This window comes from Maylandia zebra, linkage group LG12 (assembly GCF_041146795.1).
Source record: "Maylandia zebra isolate NMK-2024a linkage group LG12, Mzebra_GT3a, whole genome shotgun sequence".
NCBI classification, from domain to species: Eukaryota; Metazoa; Chordata; class Actinopteri; order Cichliformes; family Cichlidae; genus Maylandia; species Maylandia zebra.
Genome location: NC_135178.1, coordinates 35,546,842 through 35,569,711, shown reverse-complemented (window position 1 = coordinate 35,569,711; position 22,870 = coordinate 35,546,842). Strand labels below are relative to the sequence as shown.

The 22,870-nt window shown below is 40.3% G+C and overlaps 1 protein-coding gene and 1 non-coding gene across 3 annotated transcripts in view; one reads left to right on the top strand and one right to left on the bottom strand.

Moving 5' to 3' along the window:
* The window catches only part of fras1 (Fraser extracellular matrix complex subunit 1), a 308,187-nt gene that overhangs the window by 172,708 nt on the left and 112,609 nt on the right, over positions 1-22,870 (top strand). For both annotated transcript variants that reach the window (XM_076891188.1, XM_012920358.4), the window contains exons 18-22: positions 1,478-1,618; positions 3,654-3,800; positions 17,487-17,642; positions 19,860-20,006; positions 21,267-21,413. In XM_076891188.1, the coding sequence (XP_076747303.1) occupies positions 1,478-1,618; positions 3,654-3,800; positions 17,487-17,642; positions 19,860-20,006; positions 21,267-21,413 (738 nt within the window). The remainder of the gene's footprint in view (positions 1-1,477; positions 1,619-3,653; positions 3,801-17,486; positions 17,643-19,859; positions 20,007-21,266; positions 21,414-22,870) is intronic.
* trnat-agu (transfer RNA threonine (anticodon AGU)) lies at positions 2,164-2,237 on the bottom strand. Its single transcript has one exon. It is a non-coding gene; the product is annotated as a tRNA-Thr (tRNA).

Below are 22,870 nucleotides of genomic sequence, written 5' to 3'. Positions count from 1 at the left end.
CACAGATGTCTTTTCTGTGCAGGATCATCTGCTGATCCTTTTCTGTTCATCAGCAGTTTCTTAGTTGTAGTTCTCATTAATTAGTCCTTCGTTTAGAAGCCGAGATACCGTGACGGCTTTAAAAAGTTCACCTATAATTTATGCAGTTTAAAATCTTCTGATGTGTTTTACAATGATCCGTGTGGAAGGTTTGTTTTGATCTCAGCAGTCCAAATTAAACAGTGGAGCATGTTATAGATTTGCATCTTGGTTGGCGTGTGTCCGCCTTGGAGGAGGCTCTCTGGGCTGGCACTGACTCTGGTGTTAATGCGTAACTTCTGATTGGGGAATCTGGCTGCTGGCCTTATCTGAGTGTTACATTACTTCTGGCTGACGGAGCTGACTAAAAGCTCCTGAGAATCAGATTACTGCATGCCAGCAGGGAAGGACCAAGGTACAGTAAAGTGGCAGTAAAATAGCAGGAACAGTGGTGGAAATTGAATTCAGTTCAGACACAGTCAAATGGGCTGTGTTTCTTTTTTACTGTATAACTTTACAGGAATAGGAGTCTCTGTCTTAGTCTCTGTCTTAGTGTACCCTGACTCTTGCCTCTTTGTCAGCATGCTTCAGTTCTACGTGACCCTGAGAAGGATGAGCATTTAAGAAACAGGACTCAGTTTTAAGTTGCATTAATGCATGACTCCTAAATAAGTGGCTGTATATAAACTGTGTACAAACAAATGCACTTCCCTCAACCTGGTTTAGTACTTCAAATTACTACCTGTGTCATTTGAAGACACTTGTAAAGTTTTCTGGTTCATGTATTTTCTTTTCTTTTAGTTTTAAAATTATCAGCAGAACTTAGTGATCTGCCTTCAGGACTCTTTTGCCTACATATCCTGTACAGTACTGTGATGTTGCAGTTCGGTACATAGGGTATGTAGTTTAAAACTGTAATAATATGCCTGCTAGAACAGCTTGTATAAACTAAGTTGGGGTTTTTTAAACTTGACTTGACTTGAAGGTTAAGAAGCATACAACAGCAGATACCAACTATATTCATCCAGCAAGCTGACGTAACGCTTCACTGTAACGTAGCTACTGTACGAATTTAGCAAAAACTGCTTTGCGATGTTAGCAGAGAGGATCGGTTGAAAACTGTAAGCTGGGCAATTTATAAAGTTAGTCCCAGAAGTTTACATAAGGAACTCCAGTCGTTCCTTGGATACTGTTTGGCTCCAGCTTGTGATAAAGTTTTTCTTGAGATTTAGTTATTGTGACAATAGCAAAATCTCAAAAGTTGGTCCATCTCCTTTTAATTCAACTCCCAAAACCCATTTCTAGAACAAAAGTGCCATCCACTCATCTTTTCATTTTTCTGTTGTGGCTGTGCTATAGTGAAGAAGGCACAGCTGGGGATTGAGCCTCCTCCTCTCTTTCTCCTTTATACTTCTTTTTTTCATGGTGACCATGTCGCTGCTCTTCGTGTCCTCTTCAGAGTGTCATCCCTCCTGCTGGCAGTGTGCTGGGCCATCTGCAGACAACTGTACGTCCTGTCCCTCCCCGTCCAGCCTGTACGAGGGCCGCTGTCCCCCCACATGCCCACAAGGCTTCCTTATTCAGGACAACCAATGCCAAGGTGAGAGCACATACACACACACACATATCTGCTTTTGTACTATTGAGTCACACTCAGTGTCATAGTATTGCTTAGCCTAGATTCTAACCTTAACAGTAAAACACACAAAAAAAAAGTCTTTACTTTGCAAAAATGGTCTCGAGGTTAACTGCTCCTTAAAAAAGGAAGTGAAACAATGGCAAACGTGTGGCAAATCCGTCTTTGTTCTAGGCCTTTATTCTTGATTCACTCACCTGTTTCATGATTTCCTTTATTTGCTGGTGTTTAAAACCCGAGACTGAGAAAAGAGATGGGTGCTGGTTCTCAGGACCACATCAACACAAGGCTAATAACTAGTGTTTTATTCAGTATGACCCAAAAAAAATTACTCTCTTTGCATTTGACCCATTCACTCAGTGAAGCAGTGGGCAGCCACTAAGCAGGCACACCGGGGAGCAGTGTGTAGGGACGGTACCTTGCTCAGGGGTACCCGTTCAGTGGATTTGAACCCCCGACCTTCCGATCATGGGGTGACAATTCCACCTACTGAGCTATCCCTGCCCCAAAGGCACTGCTAGGATTCAAACCCAAGATCTCCTGTTTACTAGACAGGTGCTTTAACCAACTAAGCCACAGCACCACCGAAGCACAGGATCAAAGATTTATACAGCTAATAAGTTGTGATGGTTTTGCCTGTAAAGCCGAACTGGCAAGACTTACAGACATGTGAAAGAATAAAATAAAAAATTCATCATTTTTATCTTACATACACAGATTTATTTGGTTTTGGTAAATATCCTGTAAGTATCCTATAAATATCCTAGCTGTGAAATGTATGCGAGTGCTACAGGTAACTGTGATTTGGATGCATGTAGCTGTCTTGCAGAGCGGTAATCAGAATTTATTACTATGTTTGTCCAAACTTTATATATCTGACCCATTAAATGACTCTCATTCCTCAGTGTGGCTCTTAGTGAACACATGTTAACCTTAGCTGGGCTCTTCTCCCCATCTATCCCCCGCCCCTCTGTGACTCGCCTACTTAATGAAAATCCATTTGCTCTAATCTCCAACTCATTACCTCAGCTCGGTGTATTGACTCTGACCTCATTTGAAACAAGATGACCCTTCCTATCTTCCATTTACCAGCTTTATTCTTTGGTCTTTTTTAAATGTGCTAAATTTTATTGTTTATCTTGAAAAAAAACAACAAGAAAAAAACTTTTTGAAGACCTCAGTGGATCACATATTTAAACCTGGCTTCAGTAATTGACCGATGAAGATGGATACCAAGACAGTTAAGAAGAGCGATGAACTCACATCGTCTTGGATTACACAATAAATGGGCTCTGCTTGCTGACTTGGCCTTATCTCCTTCAGTACTGACTGGCTCATTAGAAAGTACCCAGAAGAAGAATTGTGTTTCAGTGTAGATGAGAATACAAGTGGCGTTGGTGACTTTTAATGTGAGGCAATAAAAACGCTGTGTGTTGCTTAAATGCACCAAATGACGTGTAATGTGAAAGTTGTGGCTCATAACGACAAAGCCAGAAAGCATTAGCATCAACTCTGCAGTGCTTTATTCCATCAGCTCTGTCTCCATCTCCTGAAGCCAGCTGTTTGTTAAAAGCCAACAAGAAATTAAGCTCTGACAAACCTGCTGTACACCATCCACCCTGCACCATGCATGAGGCAAAATTAAAGAGTGGCTAATGAACAACCTACAAACTGTATATCAAGGATACACACCCTGTACCTCGTGGCCGGTCTGACTGAGTGAAAAAACGGAGGATATTGCCTGCTGAGCCGAGCCTGGCAGCGACCTGTCAGTCACAAAGTAGTTATGTCCCTGCTCTGCATGGCATCGTAACATAAGAAATGAACACTATGCAGTATGCAGGAAGACTCCAAACCAAAGACTTCATTGTTTTTAGTGACCACCGGAGTGTTCCAACAGCACTAACACGTCCAAGCAGTCCAGTTGAACTGTGGTGTTGTGAGTTTCCATGCGCATATGTAGTATGTCATCACCTGTCTTTGTCCCCCTCTCTCTCAGCGTGCCATCCCTCCTGCCAGACCTGCTCCGGTCCCTCCCAGGCCGACTGCATCGCCTGCCCCCCGCTGGTGTCCCTGCAGAGTGGCCACTGCAGGGCAAACTGCCAAGAGGGGCATTTCCTTAATGCTATCTCTGGAGAGTGCGTCAGTAAGTCAGACTGTGTGTAAATGTGTGTGAGAGCGAGTACGGATGGTTTAATGCTCATTTATATGCCATTTTCGCAAAGCTTTCATCAAACACGCTGTTTTTTCACTCCGAGTGGCACCCATGGGAGTAGAACTACCAACCTTGGCAGGGAGAGTCCCTTGCTCTGCCCGCTTAGCTTTGCATGATCACACATAGAGACATACCAATTCCTACGTGTCTGAAGCTCCAGTAATCTGCATTATTCATCAGAAATGCCAGTCATCTTTGTAAAATAGATGCTCTTAGAGTTGGTTTCACTTTCTACTTCAGGGTTTTTCCTGGCTTAGCTTAAGCCTTTAGCAGGGCGACTACACTCGTGAGTACATACAGTCAGGGCGATAGGTCTGTGTTGTATTACTGGGCAGAAATCTGTGCTTTTTAACGTTAATTACAACTATTTAGCTGAAGAAAAATGTCCATTATTCTGAGTAAATGAAATCTCATTTTTCCATACTGAGTTTTTGGGTAGCCACCGAAAACTCCTCGATGAAGTACTTGTACTGTATTTCACTCTGCAGGCTTCTAGATAATTTATCTTCAATATCCACGGGAACAGTTGGACATAAAGCAGGTTTTGTCCTTTTTTTCCCAGAACACTTATTTCAGATCTAAACACCCTATTGAAATTCTTACATCAGTTGTTATCATTTTTATACATATCACCTGTAAGCAGTATCCTCTATCGACTCTCTACTAAGTATAAGCATAAAGTGGATGGAGGCATGGTGGAGGTTTCACTCACATACCATCCACTTAAGGATCCAATAATTAGATTTCATCAGTCTGATCAAATCACAAAAGTTACATTAGGTGAAAATGGGACAATCTTGTTGTTGTCAGCTCAGTTAATATTATCCTAATTGTGTGTGTGAGGACACCCACTCACTGAGTAGTGCACGGTTAGTTTTCAAGTTCGACTCCTTCGCACAGATCTGTGTTATCACTGGTTACAAAGGAAAACCTACAGACCCTGTTAGTTTGAGGCTGCAGTGATAGCAAGGGACTGACTGCAGCTAATAACATCTATTGAGTGTGCTGAAAACCTCTGATGTTCAAAGAGACCTTTAGTATGAATAAAAAGACACTTATAATAGACTTTCCCTTATTTCCAGTTCTCTAAATGTTGGCATTAAATTCATCAAACCTATAGACAAATAAAAATACCAGTAAGTGCATCACAACTGATTTTTGTTGCTGATTAACTCCCCGGCATCAAATAATCAAACCTACTGACAGACTGAAACTGAAAAATCTGCAGGATTAATTCGATAATGTGAATTATAGCAGCTGCTCTAGTTAGCCAATCAGCTGTCTCGAAATAAACCACAAATGCAATAAAAAGGCTTTTATATGGTAGCTTGTTTTCACTGAGCTGACGGTTATCATGCATATAATATATTTTTGCATACATTTTCATCCCCATTTATCAAAAGAAACTGTGACAAATGGAACTAATAATCTTTTGCTGCACAGATGGAGGAAACGGCTGTAGTGTAGGTTATAATGCGTGCCTTTCACAATGTTAACTCTCCACATTGAAACATAATGCTTGGTCATAAAATGGTTTTTAAAAATTGCTCAGTGAACAAAGTTCAGTATAAACTGTAATAGTGAATGGTCCTTACAAGCAGGTGTATTTGAGGAATTCTGTGTGAATCCACTATTATCATTCCTGATGCATCACTGCACTGAGGCCAAAGCACTGTGAGGTGTAATTGGCTTTGACAAAACAGCAAAATCTGATAGGAATGAAAACAAGCTGAGTTTTTAGAGACACATTTTTACACCAATGTGTAACAAATAAATCAAAATAAAAAAATAATGGTGGCCATAACCTAAATCTGCAGAATAAAGTGAGTTAAAATAGGAATTTAAAGTAGAGAAAAACACATTCCTAACTAGACCCTTCCCCTCCTACAAGTTACTGGATAAAAGTTTTTTATCATTAGTGTTTGAAAAAAAAAACTTTTAATGAGTTTGTGGCTCCCGGTTTCAGAGAAAAATCCATGGAGATAACGGTGAATTTTCATGAGATCTTTTCTCATAAACACCAGCTTACGCTTCACTTCCTCCCCACTCGTCTCCTTCATTGTCCCCAAAATACGCTGCTTGTCTTTGGCAGGCAAAGTGACAGAAGATAAATAGAAAATGTAAGATTAGTTTGTGTGTGTGTGTCCTCTGATGTTGTCCTCCTTCTTCCTTGTTAATGAAATGAGTTTTTACCTATCTGGGCTGCAGGCTATAGATTATAAACAGGCATATTTACAAGATGAGAAGTCAGCATGGAGGAGATAGTGGAAGGGTAAACAAAATCTGAGGGGGAAAAAAATCGACTTTTAATTACAGTTTTTGATGTTTGGAGATGTAAAACGGCAACAAGATTTAGCCCCACTCGTACGTGCACGTGTGCGGACATGCACGGCTGGCTCATGTCCACACACACATGTACGCAAACACACAAGAAAATAAACACGGTGAAACAGAGACACACACAACCTAATCTCAAATGGGTCAAGCTCAGCCAAACTCTAGTTAATAAAAGATGCCTTTTGGCACTTCTGGGCCACAGAAATACCGGGGTCATCATTTCTGCATAGTCAGGACACACACACACACACACACACACACACACACGTACATACACACACACGTACATACACACACACGTACACACACACACACGTACATACACACACACGTACATACACACACACGTACATACACACACACGTACATACACACAACCTGCCCCTACGAGCTCTAATTCTTATACTCATAGCTTCCAAAAAACATTTCTACATTATTTCTTCTCTTTCTCACACGCACACACGGAGCCTCAGATTACCTCGGTCCATCCTGCGCTACCATCACTGTTACACAACTCCTTTGGGCAATTGAGGCTTTTCCTCTCAGTTGTGAGTTCACACGAGAGCAGCCATCAGACGGAGATGCCTCCTTTTATTCTCCTGCTGTCCGTCTCTCTCTGTCACACTCTGTTTCTCCTGGTCTGTGTTGGATCTTGAGGGACTCTCCTTTCATCAGTATTCAAAAGCACAGAGAGTCCAGTCCCATACATATGCAGCTGTTCCTTCTAGATTTGCCAGATTTTGCAAGTTATTTGTGATGTTTTTGCAGAAATGTTCGCATCTGCTGGAGATACAGACCAACAGGTTGTACCTGTAAAAATTACGTGTTTCTCCCAGTTTAACTCCTTTTAATTGACCAGTATTCAGTTACTTGTTACTCAGCTCTTTCTTTCAGTTACTTGTTTCAGTTACTGCTTTAACGTTTCCATGTGTGCGACTCAGACTCTGGCAAAAGTGACTCAGCCAAGATGGGTGCTAAGATACAGGTCTGTATTTCCCACTTATGCCAGTGGCCTCAGGTGCATGATGGGAGATAGTGATGAGTCAGGTGTGTGTAGAGATTAAGAGCATGTGGGTTTGGTTTTCTGAAAGTGACCTAAATCTGCAGTACAGCTGCACACTGTAAGAAGTGTTACTGTTATTAGAGAGAGGATATCCTAATATGGTCCTCTCAGGAACACAGGTTCACACTTAGATCTAGGCACCTGCTGTTCAAACCTTCAGTTTGCAAGGAGCAGCCAGTCAGAAGAAATTTGATGTAAAGCTACAAAATTATGTTTAACTTGACCTGTGAACCACTGAAGAAGGCAAATACAGTCTAAGAATGAAATATACAAAGTTGCAAATGATCACAATAGATCTCCTGAAAGACTGTTGGTTCTTCATCTCAACATTTTAGTATAAAGATTAATGAACTCTGCAACAATCTGGAGCTCCGTAGACTTTTACTTCAGTCTCTGTTTTATCGTAAAGATAATAAACAGATGGAATCGGCCAAATTCTTGCAAAGGGCTTGTTGTAGTTCCTCTCTATGAGAGTTCCCAACGGTACTTTCACTCTGGCCAGCCTGATACCTCTTGCTCTCTTGCCCTCTTCTCTTCTCTCTCTTTCTTTTTTTTTTAAAGCTTGACTTTTAAAGTAAAGACAATCAGCTTCTGAGCCAGTGATGAAGAAAGATCTGAGTTTCAAATAAAGGAGTGTTTGTGGAACGCTTTCACTCAAAACTTACAGCTGCGAGAGTTTTTTTGCATCATGATTGTGCTGGAGCCGAACATGTGAGGTTTAAAATAGGCCTGCACACATGAATGCATCACCATAGAAACACAGCATGCCAACAATGAAATGAAAGACATGGGATCGTGTTCTTTTTTTTTTCTTTTCTTTTCTGCGTGGTCAACTGAGAATAAAATCCGTCCATGGAAACGGATTTAAGAAACGTTGGCGCCTACGGCGACAGATGCTGCGAATGTCTCTTTTCAAGCATCTGTCAAGTGCTGATGCTGAAGGCCAGCAGGAATACGAGCGGTTTAAAATGGGTTACTGCTGATTGTGTTGCTCAGTTTAGTTGAAATATAACTTTTTTCCCAGCTTTGAATGCACAACTGGTTTGTTTTTTTTATTATCATTTGCCATGTAGCACTTTCTCATTTCACGTATTGGTTACTTTTTTACCTTGAAACCAGTTAATCGGAGAAAATGGAGAAAATAGACAGGACTGAGTACTGTGTACTTGATTTTTAGCAGTGCAAACAGTCGAGGTGTGATTGTAGGAAGCAACATGTGAACTTACAGAGGTCTTTTTGAATATCTGCATTAGAAAACATTAAATAGATGACCTTACATCATAATTAGACCCTCAGGGAATCATAGTTATTTTACAGGTTGAATAAAAGCATTGGCTTGTAATTAAATTGCTAAATGTGGAAGTCAATTGACACGGCATTGTGAAAAGGGTTATTACTTTATTGTGTTATTTTTTTTAATTTTTTTTTTTACATTTTGCTCCAGGGAAGTACTCACAGATAATTGCAGCTCAGGCGAATTGAATGCACTGCATTTGATGCATAAATACTATAATTACTGTGAGTGTCATTACAAAATGACGCTGAATTGTTTCCTGATTTAGTGTTTTAGTCTCGTGTTTTGTTTTTTATGTCTTTAGCACTTTTCAGACAAATCAGATGGAATTAAAAATGCTTTTCAAGCAACGGACAAAAGTAAAATTGATCGGAGTCTGTGCACAGCAAAAAACTATTTAACAATAAAAAATAGGTAGTTAAAATAATAAAACAGAACTTGCTTTCAGGAAACATAAAAACATAAAAATAACATTAAAATGACATATTGATTATATTAAAACAGGAAAACTGAACGAAAGAATGATAGAAATAAAGTATAGAAATTATTAAATTATATTAATTTAATTTAGATCTAAAATATCCAGATTTCCAGCTCCTCTCACTTCCTTTCAAACGTTGTTCAGTGGCTCTCAGCAGCATCAGCAAATGTTTGTCTTCTGCTTTGTGAAGCAGCTACAACAGGAACACTGGAGCATCTGAAGGATCTTCCCAGCTCATGAAACCATACCATAGTTTAGGTAGTCCGTCCATCTTGTGGCGAGGGTTTAGATGAACCTGCAAATCAACAGTTTTGCCTTCACTCTTTTTGTTTTTACCACAACAGGTCAGCACAGCATCAGCCTGACTGTCGACACTACACCAATCCATCTGTCAATCTCCTGCTCCAACCTCCCCTTACTAGATAATTCTCACCATAAAGATATTGAGACCAAGTACAAAAGTGATTATATCCACAAAATTGGTGACAGAGGGCGGCCCTGGTAGAGTCCAACATCCACTATGTTTCAGGACTAACTGAAACTAATATGAGAATTTAATATTGTTGGGAAAACTGTCAGGTAATGGGTAGCTGTAATGGGTTCTTTCTTTCTGGTTAACCACTGATTTAAAACAGGCTATTTCAGCTAATTGTCACAATAATGTACACCAAGAAGTATTTCAAAAGCAGTTAAAAGTAGGGCTGTTTGATATAATGATATATATCGGATGATGATATAAAAACATCTATCGTTTTATTTTACGCTATCTTTTGTTTCGTGATGTTGCAAAATAAACTGTTTACGGCAATATTTTGTCATCGTTTTGATGGTCGTTGTAGTGGCTATATTAATTTGTTAAAGTTCTCTCTTTCTCTTATATTTCATATAACCACATTACGGACGGACAAGCGCCTGTTTATACGCATTGTCGTTAGCAACCACGACGGTAAAACAATGGCGTGGCTCCGCCGTCCGCTTCTTTGTTTTGCATATTAACCTTTCACAGTAAAGCTCAAGATCCTGTTGAGACTTTTCAAAATAAATTAAATCCCGTGAAAGAGTGTGCAGAGTGTTTACGGATGAGAAGCAAAAAAGAGGCGTCAGGTGCTGGAAAATAAACCTTAGATGCAAACGTTAGAACAGGCTTTTCCCCGCAGCACGCCGCGTAATAAATACTCACAAAGAAAACGGCGGCTGTTACAACTTGTGTCTAAAAATGTATCGTTTCATGCATCGGTTAAAAATCTCGACTCCAGGTACACAGCGCCAAGTTTAAACACTTAATGCAAGTCGAGCTGCCCGAGATTAACAGAATTTACAGAAAATGTTACATTTTTGTGATTTATATCGTTATCGGGATGATAGATGTCTTATATCGGGAGATGAGATTTTGGTCATATCGCACAGCTCTAGGTAAAAGACTACTCCCCACCATAATTCTGAGGTGTCAAACAGGGACTGTTTTCAGGGGACTGAGCTAACCACAACTTCAGAGGAAAGAAGGAAGTAGGGCTTCTTTAATAGCTGCATGTTTAAATCCATGTCTTCCTGTTGTGTTTGGGTCAAATCTGATCGATTTACAAATTTAAAAACTCATAAACATTGTGTTTTACATTGGATTGCCTCAAGGCCTTATGACATCCTCCACACTATGCACTTGAACATATAAAAGTGATGAGCACCTGTTTCGTTCAACTTTGTTACATCTCTTTGTTACCCCCCCCCGGCCTCTGACCCACTGAATGGCCCACTGAACGATTGAACTACCCACTGAACTGAATTTGGTGGTGAAAAATGTTTCTTATGTTAATTTAAGAGCTGTTAAAACTGACTGGCCAATTGTGACCGGAACACTGAAGTAAGGGGTGGGAGTGCACACAACAGGAGGGCTAGTGGAGGTGAGATCAGCCTCACAGGACCATACAGCTTCTACATCTGCTTTTATTACACCTGTAACTTCCAATAAAGATGATGTCATGCGTATGCTCTTCCGTCAGCTCTGGCGCCATCCCCACTCTCAGACTCCCTAAGAAATACATTTCATTTACTTCCACCGAGGCACATTAGTGTCTTGATTTTCTTGTATGACTCTCATTAAATAAGTTTCTATTTCATGTATCGCAGGGGAAGCAGAGAAAGAAAGCATGATATAGGATAATGTCTCTTATAAATCCAGCACACAGGAGAATACCACCATCCTGATTGTGTGCAGGGCATTTATAACTCTAGAATCCCTTTTCATGTGCTTCAAAAATGGTAACTGTGCCATAAAGAGGGACTCTAAGGGCCCAAATCAATACCATTTTAGTTTTATATTCAGTTATAGGCTGCACAGTCAATAATCCCTGACGCCTGAGTTATCTTATCTCTGCCACAAAGCCATTTGTTCAGCGCTGAGAACTGGATCGCCCGGAGAGTTTTGGCAGGGGAAAATGCTGATGCGTGTTTTGTTGTAAAGTGACGTGATATGAAAGGTGTGAATGTGCGATGACGGTGGGGAAGTTCGTTTTTCTCTTCTTTTCCTTCTTACACTTGGTTAATATCGGACCTGCTTCAGAAATATAGTATGACTCACCTGGGCAGATGCCAGGTTTAGAAGAATGGAGTGTAAGTACCTGTCAGAGGAAACGCTGCGCTGTAGGCAGTAATCGGACTTTCTGAGTTAAAGGCAGCTATTCAGAAATAAGTAAGAAGATCAAAAAGCTGTCAGACGTGGACAGGACAAACATTTTTCAGAGCCTAGGCTCACACTCTCGGAAAACCTGCATGAACTATGAAGATTTGTTTTGCTGAGCAAAGTTGGTGAAGAACTCTAACCAAAAAAACTTAAACCAGATAACCACAGGCTTGCCTAAACCTTAACCCCTCTAGATATAGCAGATGATAAGTGTAGGGTAAGCAGGTCTGAACAAACTATATGTGGGACAGGCATTATATCTGTGTGGGACATCAATCCAATCCAACTTTATTTATATAGCACTTTAAAAACAGCAAAGTTGACCAAAGTGCTTTCCAATAATAAAACAGAGATAGCAGTTAAAAACCATACATTAAGCAGACAAGGAAACAAATATAAATAACAATAAAATGAATACATAAATGAAAAAGACGATAAAAATAAATCAGTATATATATTAAATATTAAAACATGAGTAAAATAGACAATAATAATGCAATGAATAAGATGAACAAAATAAAAGGATTAAGAGTGACCAACAGCTGACTAAAACTGACTACAAGCTGACATCAGTTTCTCAGTTGTCTGTGCTCACTAAAAGGCTTTGGGGAAAAACAAACGAACAAAGCCAGAGGCTGCCGTTTGGTTTATTATACTTTGACAAATGTATTGGATAGATCTGACAATCTAAATATTACCTCAGTGTAAAACCTCATCATGAAACTGAACCAGAGATTCGTTCGTTTAGTATGTTTAAAACATGAAGCTTTCCGAGAAATAATGTTAATGTGTGAAAATACATAACTTAAATCCTCCCACTTGTAATGCAGCAGTGTAATAACAACCGAACCAGTGTGGTTAGAAATGCATTAGCATAAGTGGGCGCCTATTTTGTAGTTTCTCACTTTTTCTTCCTCTTGAGATCTTTGATTTCTTTTTTTAGCTGTTTAGTTCCAAACAGCATCGCATATACCTCACTGAACATGACCAAAATGCAAATGAAATAAAGATCCAGGGCAATGTGTGGAAATATGCAGGAGAAATGCAAATCTGGTGACTCATTAGGGTGCAGCGTTTTCCATCAGTTCACTTGTGTTGATTTTAAACTGAAGGTAAACTGCGTTTTTCCTCAGGGATTGACTGACAGGGCAGTATCATCTTTATAAAAAAAAAACAATACACATCCAAACATGCACTATGTTCATGCACAGAAAATAAATCGATGAAAAACAGAAATCTAAAGAAAGAAAAGCCTATGAATACGTGTGTTTAGAAAACCATAGAAACTGTGAGTAAAATAAAACATGCCTGCAGGGGAAGGAAAAAATCTTGTTTTAGCCACATGAATAGAAAAAGAGGCAGAAGAGTCTTTTTTCCCCTACTTGGTTTAAAATTGAGGTCACGTCCAGTAGAAGCAGTTTTTGACGCAATCAGGCAACTTGGGAGTTTTGAATTACGCAGTTGAGTACGCACACCCACACTGGGCTTGTGGTTTTGCTTTTACTTATATTTTACTGTTTTTCCCATCTGTGCTGCTGCAGATTGAAACACTTATAAACTCTTTCACAAGCATAAAAGAGCTTAACTTTGCTGTTTCTACTCTAAAGTTGTGATGCTTTATAAAAACAGAATTTAATGTTTCAAAAATTTCACAAACCCATATTTTATTCGCACGTGAACATTGAAAAGATATTGCTTGTTTAAGCTGACAGATATCAAAGAAGAGTAAGAACATACCTTTACCTTTACACAAAGTCCATGAAAATGCCAAAGCAAAGCATCCACAAGTGTGATTACAAACAAAGGCTGGAAAAGCAACAGAAGACTACAGTACAGTGCAACAAAGACCAAAGGAAAAGCGAGGCGTAAACACAGACATTGAGGGCTAATGGAAAATGAGACACAGCTGAGCAGTCTTGATGCATGCTCAATCATCCAGGTAAGTAAATCCCAAATAGTTGATTCTGTTCATCTGGACGTAGCGTTTTCAGTTTCATTTCGTCACTCATCCAAGTGATTTCTTCAGACTTCAGCTGAACAAATCAATGATGACAAGACACTGAAACTAAAACTAAGAGACTAGAAAAATAAAGCAGGAAACCCAAAACAGGAAAACTTCTAACACAGAGACTTGACAACCATGTGCAGGGACCAGCTACTCTAAAACCCAGAGGATCTGAGAATATAAACATAAAGAGATGACGCTAATGAGGAAGTATGTCGGTTTAGCATTGTCAGGCTGAAATATGGAAGGCCTTCCCTGAAGACAGCATTGACTGGATGTTATATGTGTATATATGATGTTCTAAAACCTTTATACACCATTCACCAGTGATGGTGGCTTTCCAGATATGCGTGCTGCTAATACACCCCCATACCATCAGAGATGCAGGCTGACAAAGTGAGCGCTGATAACAAGTTGGATGGTCCCTCTCTTTAGTTCAGAGGACATGAGGTCAGATTTGGATCCTGACTACAGAACAGTTTCTGGCCATTTTAACTGAGCTTTGGCCCACAGAAGACATCAGTGTTTCTGGATCATGCGTGGATGGCACAGTAAACTGTGTTTACACTGATGGCGTGACAGAAACACGCCTGTTTTTTAACACAATGCTGCTTCAGGGCCAACGATCACGGTCATCCATGTCCCTTCCACACAGAGATTTTTCCAGATACTCTGAATCTTTCGATCACATCATGTACTGCAGATGATGAGATATTCAATGTTTTTGCATTTTCACATTACTCTGAAATTGTTCCACAATTTGTAGACACATTGTTTTGCAGATTGGTGAACCTCCTCTGAGAAATTCAGTCTGTCTAAGATGCTTTTATTGGAAGCAAAATGTTCCTCCAGCTGTTATTTTATAGCGCTGCTTCCTTTTCCATTGACTTGTTTTGTCCATCCCAACTTCTTTGAGATGTATCTCTGAGATTTTACTGTTAATATAATGTGGCTTTATGAGATTTGCGATCCTTCTGTTTTGATACATTTTATGTGGCATCCTGACTTTTCTGGAATTGGGTTTGCAGAAGTTCATTTCTTTAATATAGTAGTACTTAGTCGTGCAAATACTAAAGATCACTTAATGTTTTTTTTATGGCGCATCAAATTGTAATATCTGCAAACAGAATTAAAATGATAAATTGTTAGTGATACTTCTTTGTCCGCCTCTTTTACTGCTGTCCTCACCATCACATAACTCCCCACTCTGCCTCATTGTTTCCACTATACATCGTTATCTCATCACAGACAAATAACTTTAAGGTACCCACCACTGTGTCAGCCAGACACAACCCAGATACCATCAGATAAAACACCACCAGATGCTCATTGTTCTGTTAATCTTGGCGCCTTTTGGGAGATCCTGCTGCACTTAGTTCTGAGGGTATATACGGGTCTGTGGGTGGGGGTGTGGGTGTGGGCAGCTTCTTTTCACCTATCACTGGCATTTATCTTACGAGATCACAGTTTTGGAGTTTAAAGGTGTGGAAAACAATAAAGGAATCATATTTACTCTCCTTTTATATCTTTAGTCAGAAATGCTTTGCTTTTAAAATCCTTCCTACTTATTTCTGCTTAATTTTTGCATGTTAGCAACAAACTATATTGTACTTTTGTTTGCCATGAGCTGATATTTAGTAAGTGTTCTCCACCAAACACCAGCAGTTGTCTAAAAAAACACAAACTGTGTGGTTTTACAAGCGCTCGAGCTATCAAAACGTATTGTTGCCACATGCTCGGGCACCGTAATGCTGCATCGATTACTGTTGCTCTGAAGCAAGAAGCATCTGAGTTACCATCTGTCTTATTTTGGATCAAAGTGGGAGTCATTAGGCTGCAAACAGTAGTTTCTCCTTTTTCCTCATCTTAATATACATCTTACCACAAGTAAGCTTTTATTATACTAAGTGAAGGTCTTTCCAGCTTCTTGGGTAATGTCTCTGACTGCTTACTGCAAGAAAGGACGTAAACAAGCTGAGAGGAACTCTTTTCAGTCAACTCGCTTTGACCACAGTTTGTGGTTAAGTCAGAAACTAAATATACAAATCAAGCTGTTGGTGAAGCAGCAATAAATACCTCTGCTGTTAATTTCCTCCTTTGCCGCTACCTGCTGCCATCGTGTGAGGAAGTAAACGCAGAATAACACGGGACTGCTTTGAATGGGGCCATTGTCATAATCCATCCTTTTGAATCTCCATTATATCAGATTTTCTTTTAAACGGATTTAAAAGCCCTTAAAAGTTTGCAGGTTTGAGAAAGTCTGAAAAGAAAGCCAAAAGTTTTCAAAGTAAATGGAGAACTTAAATGTGAATGCATAAGCTCCCTTGCTCTTTCTCCCTTTACCCAGCTTATCACATCTTATTCTATTAAAAATGATTTTATTTTTTCAGTAGAAATAGAGGAACTGAAGGCTGATTAAACAGAGTTTTGCAGTGAATGGGGAGTGTGGGGATAGCTGGACTGGAACATAAAGGGTTGAGTCTGAATGAACTGAAAAGCAAAGACTGTCGAGCTGGCAGTTGGAGGTTTGGACGGTGCATGGCAGACGGAGATCGGGCAGACAGACAGCGGAAAAGATGAAGTTTAGAAATCATAAAGGCACGTTGGATTAAAACTTTTGACACGGGGAGCTTAATTAGCAGCAGTAGAGATGGGAGTTACATAGAAATTGGAATAAAGCAGCTGAAGATCATCGAGGTCTGGATGAAACACTGGGGTAGATGCCACGTCTAATCCTACAGACTTGTACTGCCTACTTTTCCTTTTTCTATTTGTCTTAGTTTATTCCATAAGACATGTGAGAGGGAGAGGCGAGGAGCACACGAGGAGAGACTTCGAGATGCAGCTGTATTGTCTGTCCGTTGCTTTGTTACAGCCTATTTTTGTGTTTTATGATCAAATATGTCAGACAAAGATAACTGCTCATGAAAAAGAACATATACATGCAGTGGCATAGAACATCTATGTGAAAAGTCACCAGAGTAGAAACATTTCTGCAGAGAACTTTAAATCCTCAGTTAATCAGGCGCTTCAGCAAACTTTGTTCTGTCAGATAAAAACCATGAGGGCAAAACACAAGCTACAGGAGCGAGAAGATAAACGCTGACGACACGAGCAGTGCATTATGGGAAGTCCTCATAATTTAACATATATTTAACTACATCACTGAGGTCATCACTGTGGAGATGCTCCTGAAGTTTTCATCAAAAGAAAGATCTGATTTTTTAAGTAACCACTGATAGTAAGTGGAGCGGACTGCTGCCTAACAACAGGCATTTTAAAATCCTGTTTGAAAACCAATTTTTATTCTTTGGATTAAAAAAAAAATCATTTGTTTATATTTTCCTTGTTTTTTATGTTTTAATTGCGATTTTATTGTTTTAGCCATGCAGGAATTTTACTACTTTTAAACATGGATATAAATTAATCAACTCAACAAACTAGAGAAATGAAAAAAAGCCTGAATAAGTAACCAGGGGACAAAGGGAACAGAGGGAAAGGGAGACATAAGGAGAAAAAACTGGAGCTCGTGAGCCGTTCGTAGTCAGAAACAGCGAGTTGTGACTGATTGGATTATTTTTGCTTTTCGTTTAAACAAAAACCAGCGAGGCGCCTGCTTTGCTTCAGATGCACATCAGCTCGTTTGATTTAAGAAAAGACGTTTTAGCATGGCGTTGACGAGTGGCTGATAATGGCGTACATTTCTGTTTACATTGTGAAGATGAAAAAATACAAATCATTCTTTCTGTTATCTCCACAGAGTGCAGCTCGGACTGCCAGCGCTGCACAGCAGACCTCCAGACGGGCGTCGGCAGCATCTGTTTGTGGTGCAAAGCGCCAAGAACGTGGCTGCTGGGCGATCACTGTGTCTCTCACTGTCCTCTGGGTCATTATGGCTGGCATGGAGCCTGCATCAGTAAGGACTTTTTACTTCTCTGCCTTTGTACAAGAAGGTCAGAGGTCAGGCAGTAGCTTTCTTTAATGTAGGGAAATCTAATCAAAGCTTTTGTGTTTTATTCATCAATCAAACCTCCTCCTCCTTGACCTGGGAGGGCTTGTTTCTCCACCCTCTGCTGACCTGAAAACAACAAGCAGGAGAAACACTTAAAGTAAATGTTTAAACAAACAATTGCTCTAGAAAAGAATTTCTAATTATCCCCTCATCCTCTTCAAAGCCATCCTCCGCATTGTCTCCATTATCCTTATCCTCATCATACCTGGTCATTATTATTATCGTCCTCCTGCTCCTCCTCCTCGTCCTCCTCCTCATCCTGTGGTTCAGCCGCTGAGCAGCTGTAACAGCCTCCACACTGATCTGCTACGAATCTGCGCACGGGTCTAAATGCAGAGCGTGAACAGGAAGCCTCTGGCTTTAAGAGTAAAACCTCAGGAGTCTCATTTAGCTTAGCTGCAGGCAATAGCATACAAACACATTCATGCACACACAGTGACTACAACAGCTATATGAAGAAAGCACAAGATAGAGGAAAAATAGCTCCTGTGGACACAGAACAAACCTCTCAGGTCAAACATGTGCTACACAACAGGTAGGTGGGTGGATGGGTACATTTTATTAGCTACATGTTTGCACATCTGCCTCTATCCTGGTGCTGATTCAGGCCAGATGATGAATTTTTACATCAGATTCATATTTTTATGCCGTGGTTAGTGTGCTGAGTAGTGTCTAAGGATGAGGAGCAGATGACTCTGAGTGACTGTATCCTTGATAATAACGCGATACACTTATTAGATAAGTTAATATTTTTTAACTCAACAGTTTGGGTTGGAAAAGACTTTTTCCATCCTTCCCTTCTCTCAGCCGCTTACTCAGTTCAGACTTACTGGGGGAGCTGGGCTAACACATAGAGACAGATAAGGATTCACATTGATGTTGTTGGACTGAGGGAGTACCTGGAGAGAACATGCACACTTCAAAACAAAACACAGCACCGGGCCGTCCTCAGATTTGAACTCTGGGCCTTCTTGCTGCAAGGCAACAGCTAACAGCTGAACCACTGTGCCGCCTTTTGTCGTCAAGAAACCGATGATTCAGTGTTGTGTCCATCTGTTTTTGACAACTTCAAAGACGGTTTATAGCTTAAAAAAACCTTTTCCATCTGAGTTTTTCTTGTATTGCAATTCTTTAACAGTCAAAACTACTAAAATGACTTTATTCTCACTACAGGGTCATGTTTAACGTTTAAGGAAGTAAACACAGAACAACAAAGGACTACGTTTATTGTCACAATCCATCCTTTTGGATCAGTGTCTTTCTGATATCTTCTCCAACATATCAGATTATCTTTTTTGAAAGTTCTTACAAGTTTACAGGTTTGAGAAAGTCTAAATAGAAAGCCAAAAGTTTCTATTTTATTAAAAATGATTTTATTTTTTCAAATCAAATCAAATCAAATCACTTTTATTGTCACATCACATGTGCAGGTACATTGGTACAGCACATGTGAGTGAAATTCTTGTGTGCGAGCTTCACAAGCAACAGAGTTGTGCAAAATACAATATTTTCAGTAGAAATAGAGGAATTTGAAGGCCGATTAAGCCGGGTTTTACAGTGAATGGAGAGTCTGGGGATAGTTGGACTGGAACATAAAGGCTTGAGGCTGAATGAACAGAGAAGCAAAGACTGTCGAGCTGGCAGTTGGCGGTATGGAGGGCGCATGGCAGACGGAGGAAAAGATGAAGTTTAGAAATCATAAAGGCACGCTGGATTAAAACCTTTGACATGGAGGGTTTACTTAGCAGCATAGAAATTCCATCGAACTTGGAACGAAACAATCGACAAACGTCAAGGATGTCGAGGTGATGCTGGGATAGACACAAACAAACACAGACAGCACGTCTACTTCCTGTTTTTAGAGCTGTTTACAGCCTTTTGTTGCCCGCATCCCAACATGTTCCTGCCATCAAAATCTAAGTTGGCCAGTATTTTTCACAACGTAATAAAATGGCTCATTTTAAATATTTGATATGTTTTCAATGTTAAACCACGAGTAAAATCTCAAATCATTGCATTCTGTTCTTATTTACATTTAACACGGTCTGCCAGCTTTTTGGGAACTTAGGTTATATTTCTATGTCACTGCATGTCCATAAAAGGTGACGTTTTTTTTCCCAGAATGCCATCCATCATGCGAGGCCTGCAGTGGGGCTGGGCCGCTCTCTTGTACTTCCTGCCCTGCCAACAGCGTTCTCTTGCCATCTGGACTCTGTGCCCCCAAATGTCCCCTTGGATACTATAACAATGGCCAAAGGATCTGCCAGGGTTAGTGAAAACACACACACACACACACACACACACACACACACACACACACACACACACACACACATACACAGGCTTACTGTGAATGTTAAAAATATGCCTTTGCTATGTTACTATTTTGGTTTGTTAAGGTCCTTTCCTGTTAGCTGCACTCTATGTTTGCACTGAGAAGACTGTCTGCATATATAACTGCTAAGGAGTGTCTAATTAAATCATAGACTTTTACTTACCATTACAAATTTACAAACTTCTTGGACACATCAGGCAATATTAATGGTGAGATTATTTAATTAAAATGCCCCAAAAAACACCAAAACCACAAACACAGCCAAACAAGTCTAGTTCAGAGACTCCGGTTAGTGAAGGTGAAGCTTAGCAGACACCTACAGGCTACAGACAAGGGCCACACACTGATTTTCAGCTCCAACACAAGCAACAATGTTGGATGAGTTATTAAAAATAATAATCCTGGTACGGTTGTTATAAAGAAGGATACTATCCACAGTAAAAATGTGTTTCTGCTGGAAACTTTTTAACGTGGAAGTTGATGGGTATTAGCTTACTGCTACTTTTTAGTTTGTCACAACTCGTAAAACAGAGCGAAATGCAGCACGCACGTACAGAAAACCAAAAAGCCAACTTGTTGTTTGCGTGAAACAAGTTCATCTACAAGTCAGGCAGATAAAATTGAACGAATTGCCTGAATTGAATTCCAGACAGAGTGGGCAGAGGGCGAAAACAGGCACAAACAAAAAGGACCATTCATGGCACAAAAGTTTAGTGAAAGTTCACAAAGACGGTGTGTCAGAAAATGAATGGTGAGTCAGTGGAATATACGCTGAAAGTAATGAGTGAAGCAGAGAAGCCGGTGGGAAAGCGATGTAGGTAGTCATGAAAACAGGCCATCAACACCGAAAGAATGCTAAGACGATATTTTTACATTTTACAGACAGATCCCAGACTCAATGAACAAGTAAGTGCAGTTAGTTGGTGTTTTAATTACTCAGTACTCCTTCAGTTCTGTTTGTGTTGTGAGGGCCTCTTTAAGCTGCGAGAGGTGGGGTACATCCTGGTCAGACTGCCTCCTTATTACAGACACACAAGGTCAATTTAGAATCACTTATTAACCTCACATGCATGTGTTTAGGAGGAATTTTGGCAATCGATGCATCCGACACAGCCACATTCAGGCAGTTTATGGTGTTGGCTGGTGTTTCACATTTTCCTCACTAGTCCGTCAACCTTTTCTGTTCTCTGCAGCATGTGACAGCCAGTGCCTGACGTGCGAGACGCCCGGGGTTTGTACGTCCTGCCGTGACCCGGCCAAGGTGCTGCTGTTCGGAGAATGCCAGTACGACAGCTGCGCCCATCAGTACTACCTCAACACCACGACCCGCACCTGCAGAGGTACGCTGCCAAGTCGCCTGACAACCTCACACAAAATGCACTGGTGCAGTGAGGCAAGGGGGATTAATAATGAGGATATGCAGTGCACCCTTTATGATATTCGTAAATTGCTCTTCATCCATATTGCATGTAGTGTACTGTGCTACATTGAGTTTATAGGCTCCATCAATCAAGTAATAAACTGTAGAACCAGGTATGCAAATGCTACACATTGTGTGTGCATTTTAACTCAGTATTACATCTTCCTGTGCACAGAGACATTGATGCATGAGCCTCAGGGGATCCCGGGCCTGAGTGAATAGTGATCCCTTTTTTCACCACTGTTTATATATTTAAATACCCACTAATCAGCCTTGCTTGCATTTTTTCAGGCTGGAACTCAATAATAAGACACGTGAAAATGTGTTTTTTATCCGTTTTCCTTTTTCCGGATCAAAGAATAATGACTGCATAAGATTTAATTTCAGCCCATGACTGTTGTTACGCTGATGTACCATATGCTTTAATTCACAGTAAGTTATTTCACATAAAGCAGAAATCACCCTTTATCACTGATTCAGTCCAGTGCAGTAAGGGTTTTCCAGGTATCGGGGGCCCAAAGGAACCGGTCCCAGAGGCTGAACCAACACTGCACATGTCTGTTATGGGATTAGAAGCTAAGCTAGCTGCTCCGGGCTAAATAAACATTTTGATTCCCTCTGAGCCAGCGAGCAGCGCCTCCCACTTAGACAGGTGGTTTTTAGCCATCCAGCTCATGATGGTGTTTACCCCCCTGGTTAATCCACTGAACCTTAGATGCACCCAGAGAGTTAAAAGCACCACGGCTATCAGCTCTCTCAAAAACCAAAACAGCTTCGAGAAACTTTGGGAGCTTTCATTTCACAGCCTCGGGGGAGCTTTCAAAGTTCTCAGAGAGAGTCTCTTACAAACCCTTAAGCACTACCAAAACCTACATTTGTTTGGCTTTATCAGTGATCTTTGTCCACTGAGAAATCCCTCATTTACATCTCAGATCCCACCGTTTGCCTCCCACTATCACCTAAAAACAAAGGTAGATGCTGAAGACAGACTAAGAGATGAACTAGTTTTCATGGTGGCTGTTAAACAAAATGACGAAATTATATATATTATATATATATATATTGCCATAATATAAACAAAAAAATCAAAGATTGACCCCAAGGAAAACTTGCATGAGGAAATTAGAATATTAATTAACTTAGCATCACAGCAGGAGGTCCAAACATCCATCTCAGCTGCATGCTGTATATTTAAGGAAGGACGCTGCCACCATGTTATTAGCCATAGGTTTGTAAAGCATACTGGATCACTGTGTTGTTTTATTGAAGACTGAGGTGATTTGTGGATGAAAGGCTGGAGTTCTCAGCAGACTATCAATTACTAGAACCAAAACGGAAGAAAAACGTTTTGGACCAAGCACAAAGCCGTGCTATTAC